This window comes from Acomys minous (genome assembly GCF_964271855.1).
Source record: "Acomys minous genome assembly, chromosome: 13".
Lineage (NCBI taxonomy): Eukaryota > Metazoa > Chordata > Mammalia > Rodentia > Muridae > Acomys > Acomys minous.
Genome location: NC_140495.1, coordinates 72,521,661 through 72,541,344, shown reverse-complemented (window position 1 = coordinate 72,541,344; position 19,684 = coordinate 72,521,661). Strand labels below are relative to the sequence as shown.

Below are 19,684 nucleotides of genomic sequence, written 5' to 3'. Positions count from 1 at the left end.
TACTATAACAGAAAAATGAATTTATCAGTCTACTTATCAGTGTCCAAATAAATTGTCTCTCAACTTACAAATTAATCCATATGGCCTTTCAGAGGGTTAGGAAGAGGAGAGTGTAGGCTGTCTCAGCATTCAATAATCGTCTATGGAGACTAATATCTATAGTCTATTCATCATTCTATATGATCTTCTAGATCCCTGAAGAAACAAGTTAACTTACAGGTCATCTTAAGGCTTAATGTAATTTTTTTTCAAAATGCAAACAGTTGTGGGTTTTTTGTTTTGTTTTGTTTGTTTGATTGCTTGGTTTTTGTATTTTTGTTTGACTGTTTATTTTTGGTTTTTTTTTGTTTTGTTTTGATTTTTGATTTTCAAAACAAGATTTCTCTGTGTATGCCCGGCTGTTGTCAGCCCTCAACTCACTCTGGAGGCTGTCCTCGAACTCAGAGATCCAGCATGCACCACTACCCTCAACTCAGTGGTGGTTTTTAAATGATCATTAATAGGATTCACGCCATTAGGGAAAACTGATCAAATATAGAAAATACAAAGAGAAAAATTAAATAGGGAAACATTGTACTACTCAGATTTTTAGAAACTATCTTTTGTTGGGGTCAAAACCCTAGGTATACAAATTCTCAGGTTTGATGCCATTTTTTTTTCTCTCTCACTGGTCACTCCAAGGAGGCGGGTGCTTAGTGCTTAGTCCTCTAACTCCTCCCCTACAGCTTCATAACATTTCCTTTCTCAGTATGATTATTGTACAGAGAACATCAGATAACAGAAGAAAACTAAGGATTTTTTTTTACAACATTCAGGGTGTGTGAATCCTGAGACTTCAGGGACACTCTATGTTCCGCCTACATTAACCCTGCTCTCAGCAGCCAACACAAAGTGGACACCATGGAAATTCTTTTCCTTCGCACCACTGGATAATTCAGAATAATTTTAAGTTCATTTTCTATGACTGTTAGTCATTTAAATGACTGATTTTATATTAATCGTTAATTGAGTATGCTTGCACCCTCAACTGTCCATAAATATTTAGGATTTTTATTAGAATAGTATTAGATTCATTCATAATATTAGAAATAAATGTGAAGAAACCAAAAATAGGTAATATATCATGGATTAAATTCAAAATTCCATTGAGCCCTCAAGGATAGGTTAATATTAATGCATGTGAGTCAACTGTATATTGACAATATTGAACTGGAAGCAATGAATATAAAAAAGGGGGAAGGAAGAAAACATTCTATTGATAATTTATAGTGTAGGCTGTATATATTCACTTGGGTAAAGTGTAGCAATATTTTTCTTAATGGAATATCACTGAATAAGCAAGGGATAGGATTTCTTATAGGAAATTACACTCCATTCACAAACATTCAGGCTGATATCTTAGACATAGCAAGCTGTCATTATATCTCTCTGGTAGCACACAAGTAATCCAATACGGCCTCTTTATAATAGAAACTTTGGCAAGGCCCAGAGAAATTATTCTGTGTCACATGAAGTGTTTGTATGTGTGTCCTTTATGCAAGAAGCCAAATTGGTAGAAGCAGATATGGTTTTTAACATCATATTTTTAAATGCGGAAATTTTTCTTTGAAACTTACATTCTTTGCAAGCAAAAACAAACAAACAGTTGTTTCTGCTCTTGAAGGTTGAATATAAAATTATGAGAGGGTAATGTGATAATTATAAATATCTTCACGCACTGGGAATACACACCAGTGACATTTCTTCATATTTTGAGAGTGTAATTACTACATATTAATTATACTAGGTAGTCATTTTTGTCACAAGAAAAACTTTAAGATACAAAAATATTTTGTACTTTAAAATTAGATTGTAAATTACTGAAAATAATCATGGTGAACTTCCACATCTGAAGCATTAAACTTTCACCATAAAATTAATCATGCCTTTCCCTACTTGTGGCTCAACCACTTATTCTTTAGCACACGGTCATCAGGTAGCTTGTCTAACTACTGGTTGACTTTGTGGTAAATCTAATCAATTCCATGCCTGATAGTAAATTGTGATGAATATGATAAATTCTATGTATTAATCCAATAACCTCTGAGCATACCCCTTGAGCAGAGTGGGGATGGGTTAGCTGAATCCTAGGGTCCCTCCCTTCTCTGCCTCCCCAGTACTGGGAGTACAAATTCAAGAAATCTCACTTGGCTTTAATGCAGGCATTGAGATTGGGATTGAATTCATGCCCAATTGCTTGTGTGCCAACCAAATAACTTATTGAGCTATCTGTCTCACCCTTGTTTATGTGCAATCTCCTTTATTTTCTTATTATGTCTAAACTATATAGGTATAAACACATATGTATATATATTTATTTACCAATAAATATAAATCAATGTTGATAGGTATGTAAAGTATAAAAAAGCATTCTGTATTAAAAATAATACAAGAAAGAAGAATGGTTATATATATACACACCTATATATACTTCACATATATACATTTATATATATGTATATATATATATGTGTGTATGTGAGATTAGGTTGCCCTTAATCTAAATCACAGTGTTGTAAATCTATAATGTTAGGTGTAATACTTAGAGCAGTCAGTAAAAAAGCAACACAAGCAATATTTTTCTTGTTTGTTTGTTTGTTTGTTTGTTTGTTTCTTTTCTTTTCTTTTTATCCTTGTTTATCTGAGACAGGGTTTCTCTGTGTATCCCTGGCTGTCCTGGACTCACTTTGTAGACCAGGCTGGACTCAAACTCACAGGTTTACATGCTTCTACCTCCCAGAGTGCTAGAATTACAGGTGTGTGCCACCACACCTGGCTAATTTAAAAGAAGTGGAATGACACTATAGTATAAACACTTAACACAAATAAGTAATGGAAGAGTAAAAGAAAACCAAATAAGTGGAAACAAACAGCACCTGATAAGATCGGATTGATATTCTATCTTAGTGATAATTACATTAATTGTAAATATTTACAAAGACAAATGATTATCAAATAGATAATAAAGCATGGTACATCTATATATCATTTAAAAGAGACATACTTCATATTTCAAACTTTGGTAAAAAGGAATCATTAAAAGTAAAAGAAGTATGCCACTCAATCTAAATTAAAATATTCCTATAATGTTAGAAAGGCTATTTTTAAAAATAATCTACCATTTTATAATCTTAACCCATCAAAAGGAGACAGCAATAGTCATTACATACACACCCAACAATAAAACTCTAAAATCCATAAACACTAACAAAGTTGAAGACAGAAATAGATAATTCAAAAAAACGAGGAAAACTTCAATATCAAATATAAATATTAAAGGACCATTAGATAGAAATTTCCCAAGGATATAGAAAAGTTAACACTTATGAGATAACTGAGTCTAATAGTTTCTGGGAGACAGTCATTCCTGAAGTAGCAGAATACGTGTGTTTCTCAAGCGTGCATGGAACACTGTTCAGAACAGGACATAAAATATGTTTTAAAAATTCACGTTTTATATACATATTAAGTACATTTCCAAACCACAATGAACTCAAGTTAGAAAGGAGCAAAAGATACTTCAAATGTCAAAACATGTCCATGTAAAATATTATATACTTAAATAACCCATGGGTCAAATACACTAAGATTCATGAGGAGAGAACATAATTTCCCAAACCTTATCTGCTACAGATAAATCAATGCTTGTGAGATCGTCTTTAGCATATTCTATGAGTTGCAGACCATCCCTCCCTCCTTAGCCTGGGGTCACTTGAGTGAAAAAAATGAGTTGAAAGATTATCTTTGTTGAAAATAGTAGGGAAAGGCATAGAAAGTATAGCCTGACTGGAAAGAGCTCTAATAACTGTCAAGAAAAGAAAACTACATGAAGGAAGAAAAAGAGACAAACAGGCTCTCAGTGGACAGAAGCAATAAAGACAAAAGCCTCCTACCCTCTCAAGCTCCTCCCACCCTGCCAAGCTCCTCCCACCTCCCCCTATTCTCAGTATTGGTCATGGAAACAAAGCTGGGGAAAGACTATGAGATCTGGACTGCATTCTTCATGAATTGTAACCATGACCAAATATAAGATTGGGATACAAATGAGAAAACAATATAGCAAAACCTTGTTAATCCTAGGCAACTTCATTCAAAATAACATTCAAACAGGAGGAGAGCCTGCATCTGGTTCGTAGAGTCCACAGTGGTTTTAAACATGGCTTTAGTAAATGGAAATAAAAATGTAAGAGTCACCCAGAAAGAGGTAACAACTGAGGACTATTAGTGAAGTGCGCTATGAAATAATTTTAGTAAGCCCCTGTGTCTTGACGAAAATAGGAAGTTCCAGAAGTTTAAAGTATCGCTGAAGCCTAGAGATATAGTTGGCAGCAATCTAGGGTCTACAACTCTGAAGCAAGGTACTTTAAGACATCGCTCACTATACCCTCATGGCTAGGTTATTTTCAACAGATCATGTGATAATCTCCAACAGCTACCATCTTGCTTTGGTTACTAATAAGAGCCTTTTTAAAAAATGAATTTGGATGCTCCTGCATTTGGGTCATAGATGTTCAAGATTGAGATGTCCTTTTGAGGTATTTTTCCTACAAGACTATGAAGTGTCTTTCCCTGTCTCATTTGATTAGTTTTGGTTGAAAGTCTATTTTATTGGACACTAGAATGGTTACTACAGCTTGCTTCTTGGGTCTGTTTGCTTGGAAGACCTTGCTCCAGCCCTTTATTCTGAGGTAATGTCTATCTTTATTGCTGAGGTGTGTTTCTTGTATGCAGCAGAATGATGGGTCCTGTTTTCACATCCATTCTGTTAGCCTGTGTCTTTTTATTAGGGAGTTGAGGCCATTGATGTTGAGAGATATCAATGTATTAATGACCAGTGGTTGTCAGTTCCTAGTTTTTGCTTTGTTTTATTTTGGTTTGGTTTTCTTTTCTTTTCTTTTTTTTTTTGTAGTGGTTGTTGTTATTGTTGTTGTTGCTGTTTTATATTGGTGGCAGGGCAGCCTTGCCAGGCTACAGAGGAAGAGGATACAGGCAATCTAGATGAGACTTGATAGGCTGAGGTCGTATGTTAGGGGAAGAGGGCATCCATTTCTGAGGACTAGGGGAGAGAGAGAGAGGGTATGAGGGAGGGAGGATGGGTGGGATCAGGAGGCAACAAGAGAGGGGTGTAAAGTGAACAAATTAAAAATAATAAAAAAGCAAAATAAAATGAAAAACTGACTTTTTAAATCTAATTTTATTTTCCATATTATGTTTTCTATTCATATCATGTTTGATTTTAGCCACCTTAACATTTTGCTATTCTGAACCAATTTATATTGCTTATTTACATTCCCAGAACAATTCTCCACTCTCAAAGGGCTGGAAGAAGCAACAATAGCAGGCTATCAGTTAGATGATCTGGCAACACCGGGTCTATGATCCCATATGGCAGCAGCTGGCTGGTACTAAATAACAGCTGTCCCTGTAGATGGGCTGGGCTCTGTTGCCTACAGTCCTCACATGTGTCCTCTACATAGGACCACTTTTATTTACTATTATTATCTCTCCACTCTGTTTTTCATATAGAAGTGTAAGGGGGATGTGAGGAAGTGAAAATATATATATATATTAGTTTGCACAGCTATATCAAAATGGGAAGGGAGAGAAGACTGGGGGCCATGTTTTTAATCTGAAAAGCTGCCAAACTCAGTACATTTTCATTTATTAATTTGCTTACATTTATTATGTGCCCTGAGCAGGCACTGCTGTAGTTGCTAAGGATATAGATGTGGGGGTTAGACATAAACACCCTGAGTTCACACTTTAGCCCTCGTGCCACGAACCTGTACCCAGAGTGACGTAAATTTTGGTTCCTATGAACAACAAAAACAACAACAAAAGATGCCAGTAGTCTTAAAACCTGAACAAGGGCTGGAGAGGTGGCTCAGCGGTTAAGAACAGCAGCTGCTCTTCCAGAGGTCCTGAGTTCAATTCCTGGCAACCCATGGTGGCTCACAGCCATCTATACTGGGATCTGATGGCCTTTTCTGGCATCCAGGTGTACATGCAGATACAATGCTCATACACATAAAATAAATAAATCTTTTAAAAAACCTGAACAAAGAGATGGGTGATTGAGAAGAGGGCAGTGGACTATCTGTTTGTAATCATGTTAAGATTCAAGGGTGGATAGCTAAGGAGCAAATGGATGGCAAAGATGTAGATATTTGGAGTGTGCTCATTCAAATAGTTTGATGGGCTAGTGGGAGGCTACCAGTTGTCTGGCCAGGTCATGGGCAGTCTAGTTTATAGGAGAGAAGACATATATCTGCAAAGCAAGATTACAAGACCATTTGAAAGGGACACATTAAAGATTTAAAAGAAGATTTATTCTTGAATAGAAAATTATAATGTGTTCTAGAAAATAAAAAAACAATTGGGGAACATGTGCTTTACTGAGCAACAGCAAAGGCCAGAAACTTCAGTGTTGTAGGTGGAGAACACTAGTGAGACGTGGATCAACAAATCACTGAACCATGCATGGTTAAGAAGAATCAGACTGCAGAAGCCAATGGAGGAGTATGTGTAGGTGTAGATGTGTGGGGATGCGAACACTTCCGTGTGTGCATGTAGATGTGTGTCTGATGGGTCTGAGAGTATGAAGCCACAAGTTATCAATTTACCCCCCCTTTTAGGTCAAACTACACAAGAGATGGGGAGGGGTCTTATTAGCTAAAGAATTTCAACTAGAAATCTCGCAGACTGAGCTTAATAAGAGTGTAAACAAAAGGATGAGTCAGAACACCAAAAAAGAAAAAAAAAATGGGGCAAAAGTAACGTTTTATAGTGAACGTGAGACTCTCACATTACCTCTTCATCTCTACCCTTGCAGAATGTTTGTAGTCAGGTGAATTATCATTCACCACCTGCAAAACAAAGTACTCCACTTGGAAAAAAAAAAAGACAATACATCTAGAAAAATAGTCACCATTTATATTCTCATTTGGAGATCCCTTGGTGAGAACGCCCAGCTAAGAGCTGAGAAGTGAGCCATGCCCTTTGACTCAACATGCCAACATAGTAGCTTAGCAGGACAGTGCAGGGCAGCTCCGGCTTCATTCTCTCCTGATGCTGAGACTGACGGAGCCCTGCAGCCTCCTGCAGCTCCCCAGTATCACAAACAAATATGTGTCATATATCTGCAGCAATAAAAGATCACACTTGAAAATTCAACCATGCTCTGGTTTGCTTTCTGTTGCTGTGATAAACATCATGACCAAAAGCAACTTGGCGAGGAAAGGGTTTTTTCCCCCCAGCTTTTAAGTTCCAGTTTAACATCAGAGAAGTCAAGGCCGGACCTCAAGGCAAGAGGTTACAGCAGTAACCGTGAAGAAATGCTGCATACAGGCTGCCTCTGCTTCATTCAGCTGCCTTTCTTCTTGTAAAACTTCTTTAGCCAATATGCTAGGAGTTCCAGTGTCAAATGCATCTCTGATGACAAGATGTCTTCACAGCTTTATGGTCCATTTTGAACTGAATAAAAAAAAAAAAACACTTGTATTTTCTTTTCGTCTAATATCATTTCCACACTATAAAATAAATAAGAAATAAAAGATCATTAGCAAAAAGTAAATAATAAAATAGGAAAGGCAAATTAAATGGTGTAGAACACAATTATATTTATTAAGAATGTATTCAAATATCAAATAGTATTTCAGCAATGTAAAAGCTTCAATTAGTTTCTCATCAACCTATAGTACTGTTTCTCCTTATGTATATCACTTTCCCACTGCCATATAGTAAAAAAAAAAATCTGTTAGACAAGTAGCTTATTCTCTCTGTCTCTAGATGCACATATGCATACATATATGTATGCGTATAAATAGATCTACAGGTACATATATGAATGTTCTTTTTAACAAAGTAAGTAAATTAAAATGTTAATTAAGCATATATTTTTCACACTTCCTTTGTGAATTCTCTACCAAATGTGACTCTAACACAGTAGAAAACAAACAAACAAACAAACAAAAAAACAAACTTCAGTGTTAATAGACTTGCATTCAGTCTCTCGGTTACTGCTTTTACTAGAGCTAAGAATACTATTCAATGTTAGTAGTTCAGAATCAAGTACATGGTGCTTTATTTATAAAAGACAACTTCTAGTTTTGTTTGTCCTTAAGCGATATGGTTTCTTGTTGAAAAAAGGAAAAGAAAATCAGTATCTCAATATTGCAGGATTCGCACACCCAATGAAAAGAAATAAACATGTAACTCATTATCTAATGAAAATTAAATAAAGGATATGTGGCTATGCATATTGTGAATATTTTATTTCCTTGTGTCTTTATCAACACCAGTATTTTGAAATTGAGATTGAGGTAGAAGGAAATTGGAGCCATGTTTTAGCTTCTACTAGCTAGAAAAATTATTTTTTTCCTAGAGGATCAAAAATAAAGCTAAATCTCATTTAGTTTGGTATCATAACTTACCAGGAAATCAATACTAGAAATTCATCTGTAAGACTCAAATATGGTAAATTTTCTTCAGAAGATATTTATTGATTTATAATCAATAGATTTTTTTATAAGTTCTCTCTATTTTCCCTATCAACACCACCCAAGGAAGTCCTGTTGGTCTGAAGGCAGTGAATTCTGAGACTCTTCCGTGTTAGGACTCTTCTGTCTTCTAAATAAGAGAACAACATATTACGAGAGTCTACTCACTTGTTTACACACCCTAAGCCTTAACACCACATCAGGTGATTACAAAAAGGGAGAGAATGGCAATAAAAACCGCACAGTAACTACATACATGTCTACTTTCATATTTCAAACAACTGAAAAAAAATGAACAATGAATTAGAAACTCACCGAGAGTCGCTATGACTTAGAGATTACATTTCACAGAGCTTCATACTTGAGTTTCTTTCCTGACCACCTTCAGTCTCCCCACAACAGTTATTTGTTTTCTTCCCGTAGTAAGATATTTCCCAAAGGCCTTCCTGAGGAGTACTCTCTAGCGGTCATGTTTCGGGTACGAAGAAGCACCAAAAAGGAGCGGTGGTATTTATGGCAGATTTTAAACCAGGAGAATAAGCCACAGGTAAGATACCGATTCATTTGATTAGGTTGGGTGGTTCTCTGTTCTGTGTATCCAAATTTGGGGACAGACGTAGTACACAGGTGTTATGCTGTTTATAGGAATCATCAATAGAGAAATATTAGCATTGTAAGTAGCAAGATGGCCTTGATAATGTCAGTGATGTGAGAATCTGCTGGGCGAGAGGTTTGTGTGTTGTTTTTATTTTGTCTTAAAGGTTTATTTATTTTTATTTCATGTGCATAAATGTTTGCCGGTATGTGTGAGAACATACACAGCACAGTTATGTTGCTGAAGGAAGCATGGCACTCCCACGTATGAGCATATAAAGAAGAGCAAACCAATATATATAGAGGGAGTGGAGGACCCAGGGGACCTCGTGGAAATGACAGTGACGATGAAGCGGCAATGCGGGAATTCACAATTACTTCTTAGCTTCACACATTTTTGTTTGTGTCTACACATGACCACGGAATGCCTTCAGCTTCGGCTGGTCTTTTTACTGTTAATATAGGTCACAATTTTATGATAGGATTGACATTTGAAAAGCATGCCATCTATAAAACATCTTCTCTTTCTCATCAAAATTTTTAAGAGTTTAAAAGATCCAGGTCATTTTCATATGCAAAAAAATGCATATATCATTTTTCTTCTGAAAGTAGTAACCTCGATGCCTATATACCCATATAGGACAATAAGACATGTAAGTGATAATATTATCCATAACCATAATTTAAAACTATAACTTTCACACTTGACTAAAATTACACTTACTTTATGAATACATAACATAATTATACAGTTATAATACAATCACACTTACAAATGTAATTAATCACTTATATCTATGTACACGTGCACTCCCTTATATGTCCTTTTGTAAAGGAGCTGACTACCCAGGATGCTTCATGCTGAATCACTTTCAGAAAGACACTTGTTCTTTCTTATCCACCAATGTTAGCAAGTGTGCAGGTCCTGCCTCACATGGTCAGCCAGTTCTTCAGTTCTTTCATTGTGTGCATGGAGCTTTTACTTGAGTACTTTATTAATTTTGAACTTGAGTTTTCGAGCCATACAAAGATATTCTGCTTATCAGACTTTTTGTTTTCCTTCAGATTTCTGTAGTGATCGATGGCACAAAGAAGGTGGTAGAATTTATGTTCCGAGGTGCTGAGGGAGATCTGTTGAACTACGTTTTTAAGAACCGAGAGCTCCGTCCTCTCTTTGATCGTCAGTGGCATAAACTTGGCATTGGTGTGCAATCCAGAGTCCTTTCAATTTATATGGATTGTAATTTAATTGCAAGCCGACACACAGAAGAAAAGGACTCTGTGGATTTTCATGGAAGGATGGTTATTGCGGCACGAGCTTCAGATGGCAAACCCGTGGATGTAAGTTATATCACGAATGCTAACAGGGGAACGTCCAACATTCTTACGTTAAAGCAAAATATGTTATTAAGAGTGAGTCCCTGGGATTTGGGGGTTTCAATCTATAGGTAGAGTGCTTGCATAGCCCTATGACTCATGGGGTGTGGTCTCCTGCACCATATAAACCGGGCATGGCAGTTCATAGTGATGTGTACCCCCAAGCCCAGAACTAGAAAGGTATAGGCACGAGTATCAGAAGTTCACTTCAGGATTACTCTCACCCACATTGTGAGTTTAAGGCCAGGTGGGCTACATAGGACAGACAGACAGAGAGAGAGGGGAGCAGGAGAAGGAGAGGGAGGGAGAGAAGAAAAAAGGGGGAAAGAAAGGGAAGGAAAGAAGCAAGCAAGCAAGGAAGAAAGCCATTTCTTCATTTAATGGTTACACACACAGAAGACCTCCCTCTCATTGATGTTCATATTGCCATTCGATATATGAGGAATATATATTCCCAACTCTATTCTCACATATAAGTATATCCTATTTTCACCTGCATTTTCTAGCCAGCAAATTCAAAATAATTGAATCATGCTTCAAAAAAAAATCATGTCTTAAAAACGATTATTAAGGGTAACTTTTAGTGAAAAAAAAATGAAAATACAACATAAAAAAGTATAAGCCTGGCCAAACCTTTATGTTTTGAATAAAAGGATTTGAAAAGGATGAACTCTAAATGGTTCCAGACTCTCTAGTGTTTTCACTCAAGAACAATGAGTAATTCACTCCCGCTCCATATAGGAGGTCGACTGCCTCTCCCACAGCTTAGAACATCCTTTTAGAGTTCCTCTGGATAGAAACACAGTCATTAAATCTATCAGTTGGTCCTTTAGATGAGACGACTTGGCCAGGAAAAAGAAAAGTCTTTCAGATGAAAAAGCCCTTTAAAATTACAGTTTGGGGCTGGAGAGATGGCTCAGCCCTTAAAGGCTAGGCTCACAACCATAAATATAAAATTATAGTTTGAAGTGAAAATGATATAAGTTTATGGTTGCAAGCCTAATGCTTGCAAATTAGGCTTATAATCTTTTAAGAGTGAGGTCTAGCTAAATTCAATAGCAAAATATTTTCAAATGGGTAAAATGATAAGAGAGTCTCCCAAAATCTGTGTGCTGATTACCAATAATAAATGCCAAAGCTGTAAATACAAAGTGATGACGGCAAAACTGCATTTCAGAAATAAAACCTTGTGCAAATATGCATTGAAGAAGGGGTGGTCATTCCTAAGAATGTGTTTGGAAGAAAAATATGATTACATACAGCTACATATTCAAAGACATACTATTTTAAAGCATTTTTTTCTCTTAGAGAGAGTGTGTGCGCAGATTAGAAAGGCTGTCAAGACTTGGGGTCCTGGATGACCGGGAGTATAGGTGGAACAGAGGAGCCTGAGCTGGGGCCACAGGGAGGGCTCACTGGCTTGAGTCAAAATCCCAGCTTGAGTCCATTAATTAGTTAGTATCTTTGGTTACAAAATATATTTGGTGGAGTTGCTTATTATAATAGTATAGGGTTTGTACCACAGCCCCTTTCTGGTTTTGTCCCCTATGTCCATCTGGTGCCACCAGTATGTACATGGTGTACATACATGGCTGTAAGACCACCTACTAAAGTAACAGGTGTCCTTTCAGGAACCAGATCCCTGAAGGAAACTGCTGTCCTTCCTGTAGTCCCATCAGCTGCCAATAGCTCCTCTCCTAAGGGTGGGACCTCATGAGTCCCTCCTCTATCCAGGCTGGACTTATGCCTGGCTTGATCTTTTGCAGACTTTGTGCAGCCAGTTAGAGTGCCTGTATTCGGTTCATATGCACAGCAGCCACATCATGGCCAGAAATCATGTCACAGCACTTCTTCCTCGACCTCTGGCTTTACAAACCTTCTGCTCCTTCTTTCATGATCATTCCTGAGTCCTGGGAGACATTTTGTTTAGATGCCACATGTAGAGACGAGTAGACATATGGTTATCTTTTCCATAAAGTTCGTTCCATCTACTGTCTAAATGCAAAAAAAAAAAGAATAATTTTCAGCAAATAGAAGAAATAGAAGAAAAGATTGTGAGTCTTTTTATTTTGTGCTACTGAGACAGGATTACTCTGAGTAGTCCAGACTAGAATGAAACACCATATATAGTCTCAAGTTCACATTCCTCTTGGGTCAAAGTCACCAATACTAGTATTGTAGTCAGGTGCTACTGGGTTCAGCTTTTGAGTCTTGTTCAGGACTGTACTAACATAAAATCCATAGGCTTTATGCAGACCTCATCAAATACAGGTAAGAACTCATCTTCTTTTCTCTGTACTGAGAAGGCAATCTTACTTCACAGCTCAAATAGGACCTTGGGACCTAAAGAGAAAGCCTTTTCCTTCCCATGTTTATACCTTCGACCACCTTCCTGCAAAGTTTTACTTTTAAATGCCAATTTTGTGCAGAATTACACTGTAGCACATAGCACTATATCTCTAATTAAATATTTGTTTTTATTGCCTCTTTAATTCAATGTTTCATTTTCATTGCTGGAGACAATTAATTGAGCTCTGCAATTGTTTTCATTAACTCATTTCCTCTGTCTAATGACCCTCCTCTGTGGCTGACTGTTTCTCAAGTGAGCCTTAAAGTAATGAATCCTAAATTAAAGCTAAATATTATAAATATGTATCAGTCACTTATATTAACTTGCTTTTTCTTTCTATTTAAATTACTATAGTTAACAATGCCCAAATTTGATTCTCCAAACTAATGATGTGTACTGCTACTCACTTTTAACAGATTGAACTTCATCAACTTATAATCTACTGCAATGTAAACTTCTTGGCAGAAGAGTCCTGTTGTGATGTATCACCTACCAAGGTAGGTTAATTTCCTTACCTTGCAAACACACACAAGATGTGATCGGTTTACTAGTGTTTGTTACCTGTGGATTCTATATCTAGGACACTAGGAAGTATCTCAGCTGAATCTACCTGAATAGTTTATTCTCAGTATAAATAATGGAGTCCTTATAAGGCCCTGCACAAACTTCAACCAAAGGGTTGCACACTGAAATTTGATGAAGATTTTTTCCTCACTTCAGACTCAATATAACTAGAAGATGACTTAATGTGCACCCTTGGTGCTCTTGTTTCATCTGAGGCCCCAGCTGACTGGAGGTGCTGTCCACACTCAAATCAGATCTTTCCCTATTACTTGTCTCACATCTTAAGATCAGTCGACCATATGTCTCATCTAGTTTTGCTTTGTGATATATTTCATTCCATTCTGCTTCCCCCCACCATGACCAGTGCACTTTGACCTCATGCCTAGCCTTCAACCCATCATGCCAACTGCCTTTCCAATACACATTTTTATCTCAACAGTATCACCAGAAAGAGTTTCTAAATCACTGAATTATATAATCATTTGTTGTCTTCCAGCAAGTATTTGTTATTAACTATTGATCTAGTAGACACTGACCTAAGGAAAAAAGACTGACTGCCCCTGTCTGGTCATCTTTTTCTCAAAGTCCTAAATGATTCCCTATTGGCAACAAAGTATTAATCAAGTGGATCAGTCTCCCATGTTAAAATATTCTGTACAACCATTACTCCTGTATGCATGCACTTGATTCTAAAGAAAAAAAATTCAATGCTTTCCGTGTCTCACTGTAATAGTCATCTATGCCATTCCATAACATGAATATAATTATATTTGTACTTGATCAAAGTACAAATTAGACAGTGAGGGAGGATTTACTTTCAAACTCTTTTATATCCAGTGTTTTGTTAGCAAAAGGTTGTCAAAATATGCGTTAGTTTGTTTTCTACTGTTGTGATAAAATATCAAGACCAAAGGTAAGTTATGGGAGAAAGAGTGATTTTGACTTATGATTCCTGAGGAAGAGTCCATAATGGTGGTGGGGGAGGGGATGCCTGGCAGCAAGCAGCTGTGGCTGGAAGGTGAGAGATCACATCTTCAGTCTCAAACACAAAATAGAGAGAATGAGCAGGAAGGTAAGGCTATGATCTCTCAAGGACCCCCTTCCTCCAGTGACGTATTTCCTCCAGCAAGGCACCACCACTTCCTCAAGCTGCACTAAATACTGGGGACCAACTGTTGAAGTATCTGAGCCCTCAGGCGTCATTTTTCCTTTCTCCTTCAAACCACCACACAGCAGAATCCCTTCATTTCTTAGTTGGCCAACTACAAAATAAAAAGCTTTCAGAAAAGAATAATTCTTTGTAAGTACAAACAAAAAACAAAATCAAATTCCTCAAAAGACCATATGAAAAGCAAAAGTCCAAGACTTAAAGTTCTGTTTCTTTGGATCTTAAATTTCCTCCAAATGTCTACACCTACTAGGAAATCTATACAAAAAATTTTAATTGGTAATTTTTTTTATTCAAAAACTCTTGTAACTTCTCTCATGAAGATTGAATAATAGAGTGAAAATCTTGCCAAATAATGCAAAGTCTTTCAAATATTATGCCTTGCTTATATAACTTGGCCATACAAAGCACATCTCAAACCCAGTTTATGGATCTCATTCCAAGCAGAGAGAAAGTCTGCCAAATATCTTTCTATAAATACCTAAAAAGATAGCTTGAATGCCAGTCTACAGACTCGAAATACCAAGGCTTCCTGAACCTATACTTTAGTCATGAAGGTTTTCTTATTCCAAAAGTTTGTTTTAAGTAGTTATGATTATGTTATAATGGGAGGGTCCTTAAAATAACTACTTTCTTTCCTATAATAGTAATATAATGCTGCCTGCATATTTTTAGACGTTATGTTCTTAATGGTATTCATTGCCTTATGTTACTCTGCTACTATGAAAACTGGGTTAGGTATGTATAGGCGAAGCATTGGATGAAGGAACTTAGTAATTAAAGTCTGACAAGACAATGTTTATAAGCAGTATTGGAAATTAGTTTTATAGTTGAAAATAACCTATAGATTTATACCAAGTATTTAAAAATAACCAAACATAGTACTTTTCATGTTGATAATTATTTGTTGTGATGAATTAAAAGTAATTAAAAGTAAATAGAAATCTGACACATTTCACAAACAGCAATAACATGAATAAGATACTCATACAAATCCATTTAAATACAGTTGGTTAATGTTTGAGGCCAATGCTATCCTCTTTGCTTTTTCCGGGGCTAGAGAGATAGCTCAGTGGTTAGGAATGCCTGCTTGTATGACCATGGTGACCTGAGTTCAGAAGTCAGTGCTTGAATAACAAGTTGAATAACCTCTCACTCCTTGTATCCCTGGTACTATAGTGGGTGGGCAGAGGCAGGAGCATCACCCACACTTGCTGGCTGCCACCCTTTGCTACTACAGCAATCTTCATGTTTCACAGAGAGACCCTGCCTCAAAGAATAAGAAAAATCATGATAAAGGAGGGGAGCCTTTTGTGGCGGCACAAAGGAGCACACACCTACAGGTCTACACACACACCACATACATGTATACCACACACACTGACACCCATAATAAATACATACATAAGTAAACATATAAATGTTCTAAAGTCAGAAAATGACGTTATGTCTGTAAATTATAAGTTTTATAATGAAATTTTGAATCACACGTGACTTTGTGGTAATATTTTATGGGGAATTTTAATGACAAAATTTATTCAAGACTATCTGTAGGCATGCTCCGCCATCTCTAATAAGTCAGTTTCGGTCTCTGAAACAATCACATTTCACATGGCTGAGAATATAATGCAAAATACAAAGAAAATAATAAACCATCTGAGAGCAATGAACTGGCTATGTAGTGATCTTGTTTCAAATTAATGTAATTTTTAGGTTTTTGATTGAAAAATTTATTAAGATACCTAATGAGGACCAAATCTAGAGGCAATGCACATAAAATTCCTAGTGCTAAATACAAGAATCTGGTCAGAGTATAGTTGTTGCTAAGTTTCTTATGGTTTTACTGTTATCACAAGTACTAGAGTGATACCTATTATTCAAAAACAACTAATGAATTCTTATTCTAGAAAATGCAAGAAGCTAATAGTGAAAATAGTCTCTTCTGTGGACTCATACCACATTAGCGAACCATTGAGACTCTTCCCTTTGTTCAGCCTGAGTGTGTTTTTCCACTCATGTATAATTTGTAGTAAACAAAGCTCCTAGTGAGTGAGTTCTTCTACCTGTTACTTCCTCTTCACTAAGGCTGTAAACAAAGAGTTAATCATGAGGAGCAGTGTGGCACCAGGTGTCAGGAGGAGAAAGTGCATCCACATTCTCTTTAGCATCACCATGTGAATTATTTTCTTTCTCTGTATTTTAAAGTGTTTATTTTAGTTAGGTGTGGGGTGCATGCGTGTGTGTGTGTGTGTGTGTGTGTGTGTGTGTGTGTGTGTGTGTGTGTGTGTGTGTACATGCTCATGAATTAATTACAGCTGCAGAAAAGCAGAACAGAGAGCATCAGATGCTTGAGCAAGAGCTGGGCGTAAGTCCCCTGATATAGGTGCTGAAAACTGAACTTGAGTTCTTTGCAAAAAGCAGCTCAGGGTCTTAACTGCTGCCTCTCCAGCCTCCTGCACTAAATTAGAGGGGGAAATCCTGTCTCTTTATCATCAGGTTCAGCATGTTCAAAACTCACCAGACTCAGAATCCTACACTTTCATATCTTTAAAGAACATTGGGATGGCAAAGGCTATACTTTGATTAAATAATTTTCACCTTAGAGTTTAAAAGGAAACCATTTCTAGCTTTACTTATGATTATAACAGCTTGTTGTAGTGCCTATATTTACCAGTTAAATCTACATGCTTTTAAACTTTTGTTTGCTAGATAATACTTACATTTTGCTTGTGTGGAAGTATTTTATTGCATGTATGTACTTTTATCATTGTACAATATTAAAATACTTCAAAATTTCTCACTAAACCTGTGTTTTCACATTTTCCTCCTGTGTTGTCAGTGTGGTCAAATACACTGGAGGCTTAGTGACAGAATAAAAATGTAATAAATGTTTACATAGGGTGACAGTGCTTGGTTATTAGGAAGGAGGTATGGCTGGTAACCAGACATCTCTGGTTTGAAGGGAGCTGGCAGCAAGAACTGACACCATTCTCTAAATTCTCTTTGGGGATTTTAGTGTCCGGATCAAGATGACTTTGGAAGTACCACATCATCCTGGGTGACTTCTTACGCTGGTAAAATATCTTCGTATCTGCCGGGGAAGCAGGAACTTAAAGATGCTTGCCAGTGTATTCCAAACAAGGTATGCTGGCTTTCATATGTGCCCATTGAAAGGTCACACCACACAGCGGTCTGGGCTCCTTGGCTGTGGACTGTGGTACACAAAGGGTGCCTTGGACATAATGAAATACCAAATACCATAGAGCTACCAAAGTGGGCCAGAAAAAGGAAATTAAAGATTGACTTCTAGGAAATTTATTTTCCTTTCAATGTATGAGAGTTACAATTATTAGAAAGTTGAAGAGAAAAATCAAAGTATGACAGGGAAGCACTGCATACAGAACACTTGCTAGGAATAGGCTGTAGTTCAGAAAGTACTGTAGTTTGCAAATTTGATGCTGAAGGTAAAGTGTCTTATCTTCAACAAAGGCACATGAAAATACACTGCAAATATTTCTCCTCTGCTGCCTGATGACTATATTTGTGCAGTATCTGCAAATCCCCAACCAGCTGCCTCTCTCCTGTTAGTCTTCATGGGGTATATTCAGTTAGAGAGCTTCATCTGAATGTGTACAGCTCTTTCATCAGTGATGCTGGGCCCAAGGACCTCCATAAATATCCTTTTTATGTTTATAGAAGTCACGAGGTCTGTCCTAAAAACAGGCAATTATGGAAATAAATGATGTTAGGCAACTAAGATAGGTGGTAGATAGGTAGAAAATAGATCGATGGTGAAAGATGATAGATAGATAGATAGATAGATAGATAGATAGATAGATGATTGGTAACTAGATGATAGATGATAGAAAGATAGATACTTTTCAGATACATTGATAGATACATAGGTGATAAATGATGGATCATAAATAAAGAGGTTATAGCAGATAGATAGACAGACAGACAGATAGATAGATAGATAGGCAGGCAGGCAGGCAGAGATTGTGTATTAGAGCAATGGAACGGAAGGATGTTGACACAGGCATCCATTTTTATTTCAGGAGGAAGCAGGATCATCAGGAACTCTGGGTTCCTTCGGACACAAAGGCGACAAAGGAGAGCCGGTAATGTGGACACAACTTAGGATGAAGGTTGGGATGAAGGGGTTTGTTCAAAAGTGACTTTAAAAAATCCGTCCACCTCATATTTCCCATAAACACCTTTAAAAAACTATGTTGAGATGAAGAGCTCGGTAAGCTTGTGTCACATCAGCATTTGAGTCTGTTACTGAGGTGGTGTTTTAGGAAAGTCTGAGAAATCTAGAACAGGGAGTCTTTGTAGCTGTAAGTTCAAAAGAACACTGTGAAGGAGGCATGTGTCCCAGCTGCTTCCCAGCTTTCCTCATCACTCTCTTCTCCAGACACCTAGGAAACTTATTTCCTTTGTCTGCTGGCGTTGTCCATACAGAGGACATTTCAACGACCAACCTTTGTTAAGCATCTGTGGGAGCATCTTGATGCATGTCTGGGGGGAGATAAAGGATGGGATAAATTGTTTGTTTCCTGGGATGTCCTTCCAAAAAAAGGGATAAAAGCTATAAATATTAGATGCTATGTGAGAGATGCGAAAGTCCTGAGAAAACATTGTGGAGAGACTGGGAAAAACTGAACAGGGGAGATGTTTCCTTGCCCTTGACCTGTAAGTCTGCGATATAAACAATAACCCATTTGTCCCTTTGACAAAGCTCTAATTTAGCCGTAATGATTTCCAGTCTTCTCAATGTGTCTTTTATCTAATGAAAGTAGGGAGCTAATATAACCAAAGCTGGTGAACAATTGGAGCCACAGCAATAAAGAGCACAAGGCCTGGTCTTGGTATATGTATCATCTTTTGACGACTTAAGTTACCTTCAGATCTTACATAGAAATAACAACAGTAGGAAGGAGCTAAGAATTAGTAAAGATGATGAGGACAATTATTAGAAAATTAATGCTATATAAGATCTTTAAAATATTTTATACAATGATTTGTCTTATAATTGCAGCGTGTTATAAGACTCCAATCAATATTCTGTTTTTAACTATTTAATTTTGTTAG

General features: G+C 36.9%; 1 protein-coding gene across 6 annotated transcripts in view; it reads left to right on the top strand.

Annotated features, from left to right (window-relative positions):
- The window catches only part of COL19A1 (collagen type XIX alpha 1 chain), a 324,524-nt gene that overhangs the window by 48,532 nt on the left and 256,308 nt on the right, over nt 1-19,684 (top strand). For all 6 annotated transcript variants that reach the window (XM_084755183.1, XM_084755182.1, XM_084755181.1 and 3 more), the window contains exons 5-9: nt 8,961-9,084; nt 10,197-10,472; nt 13,275-13,355; nt 17,607-17,732; nt 18,649-18,711. In XM_084755183.1, the coding sequence (XP_084611309.1) occupies nt 8,961-9,084; nt 10,197-10,472; nt 13,275-13,355; nt 17,607-17,732; nt 18,649-18,711 (670 nt within the window). The remainder of the gene's footprint in view (nt 1-8,960; nt 9,085-10,196; nt 10,473-13,274; nt 13,356-17,606; nt 17,733-18,648; nt 18,712-19,684) is intronic.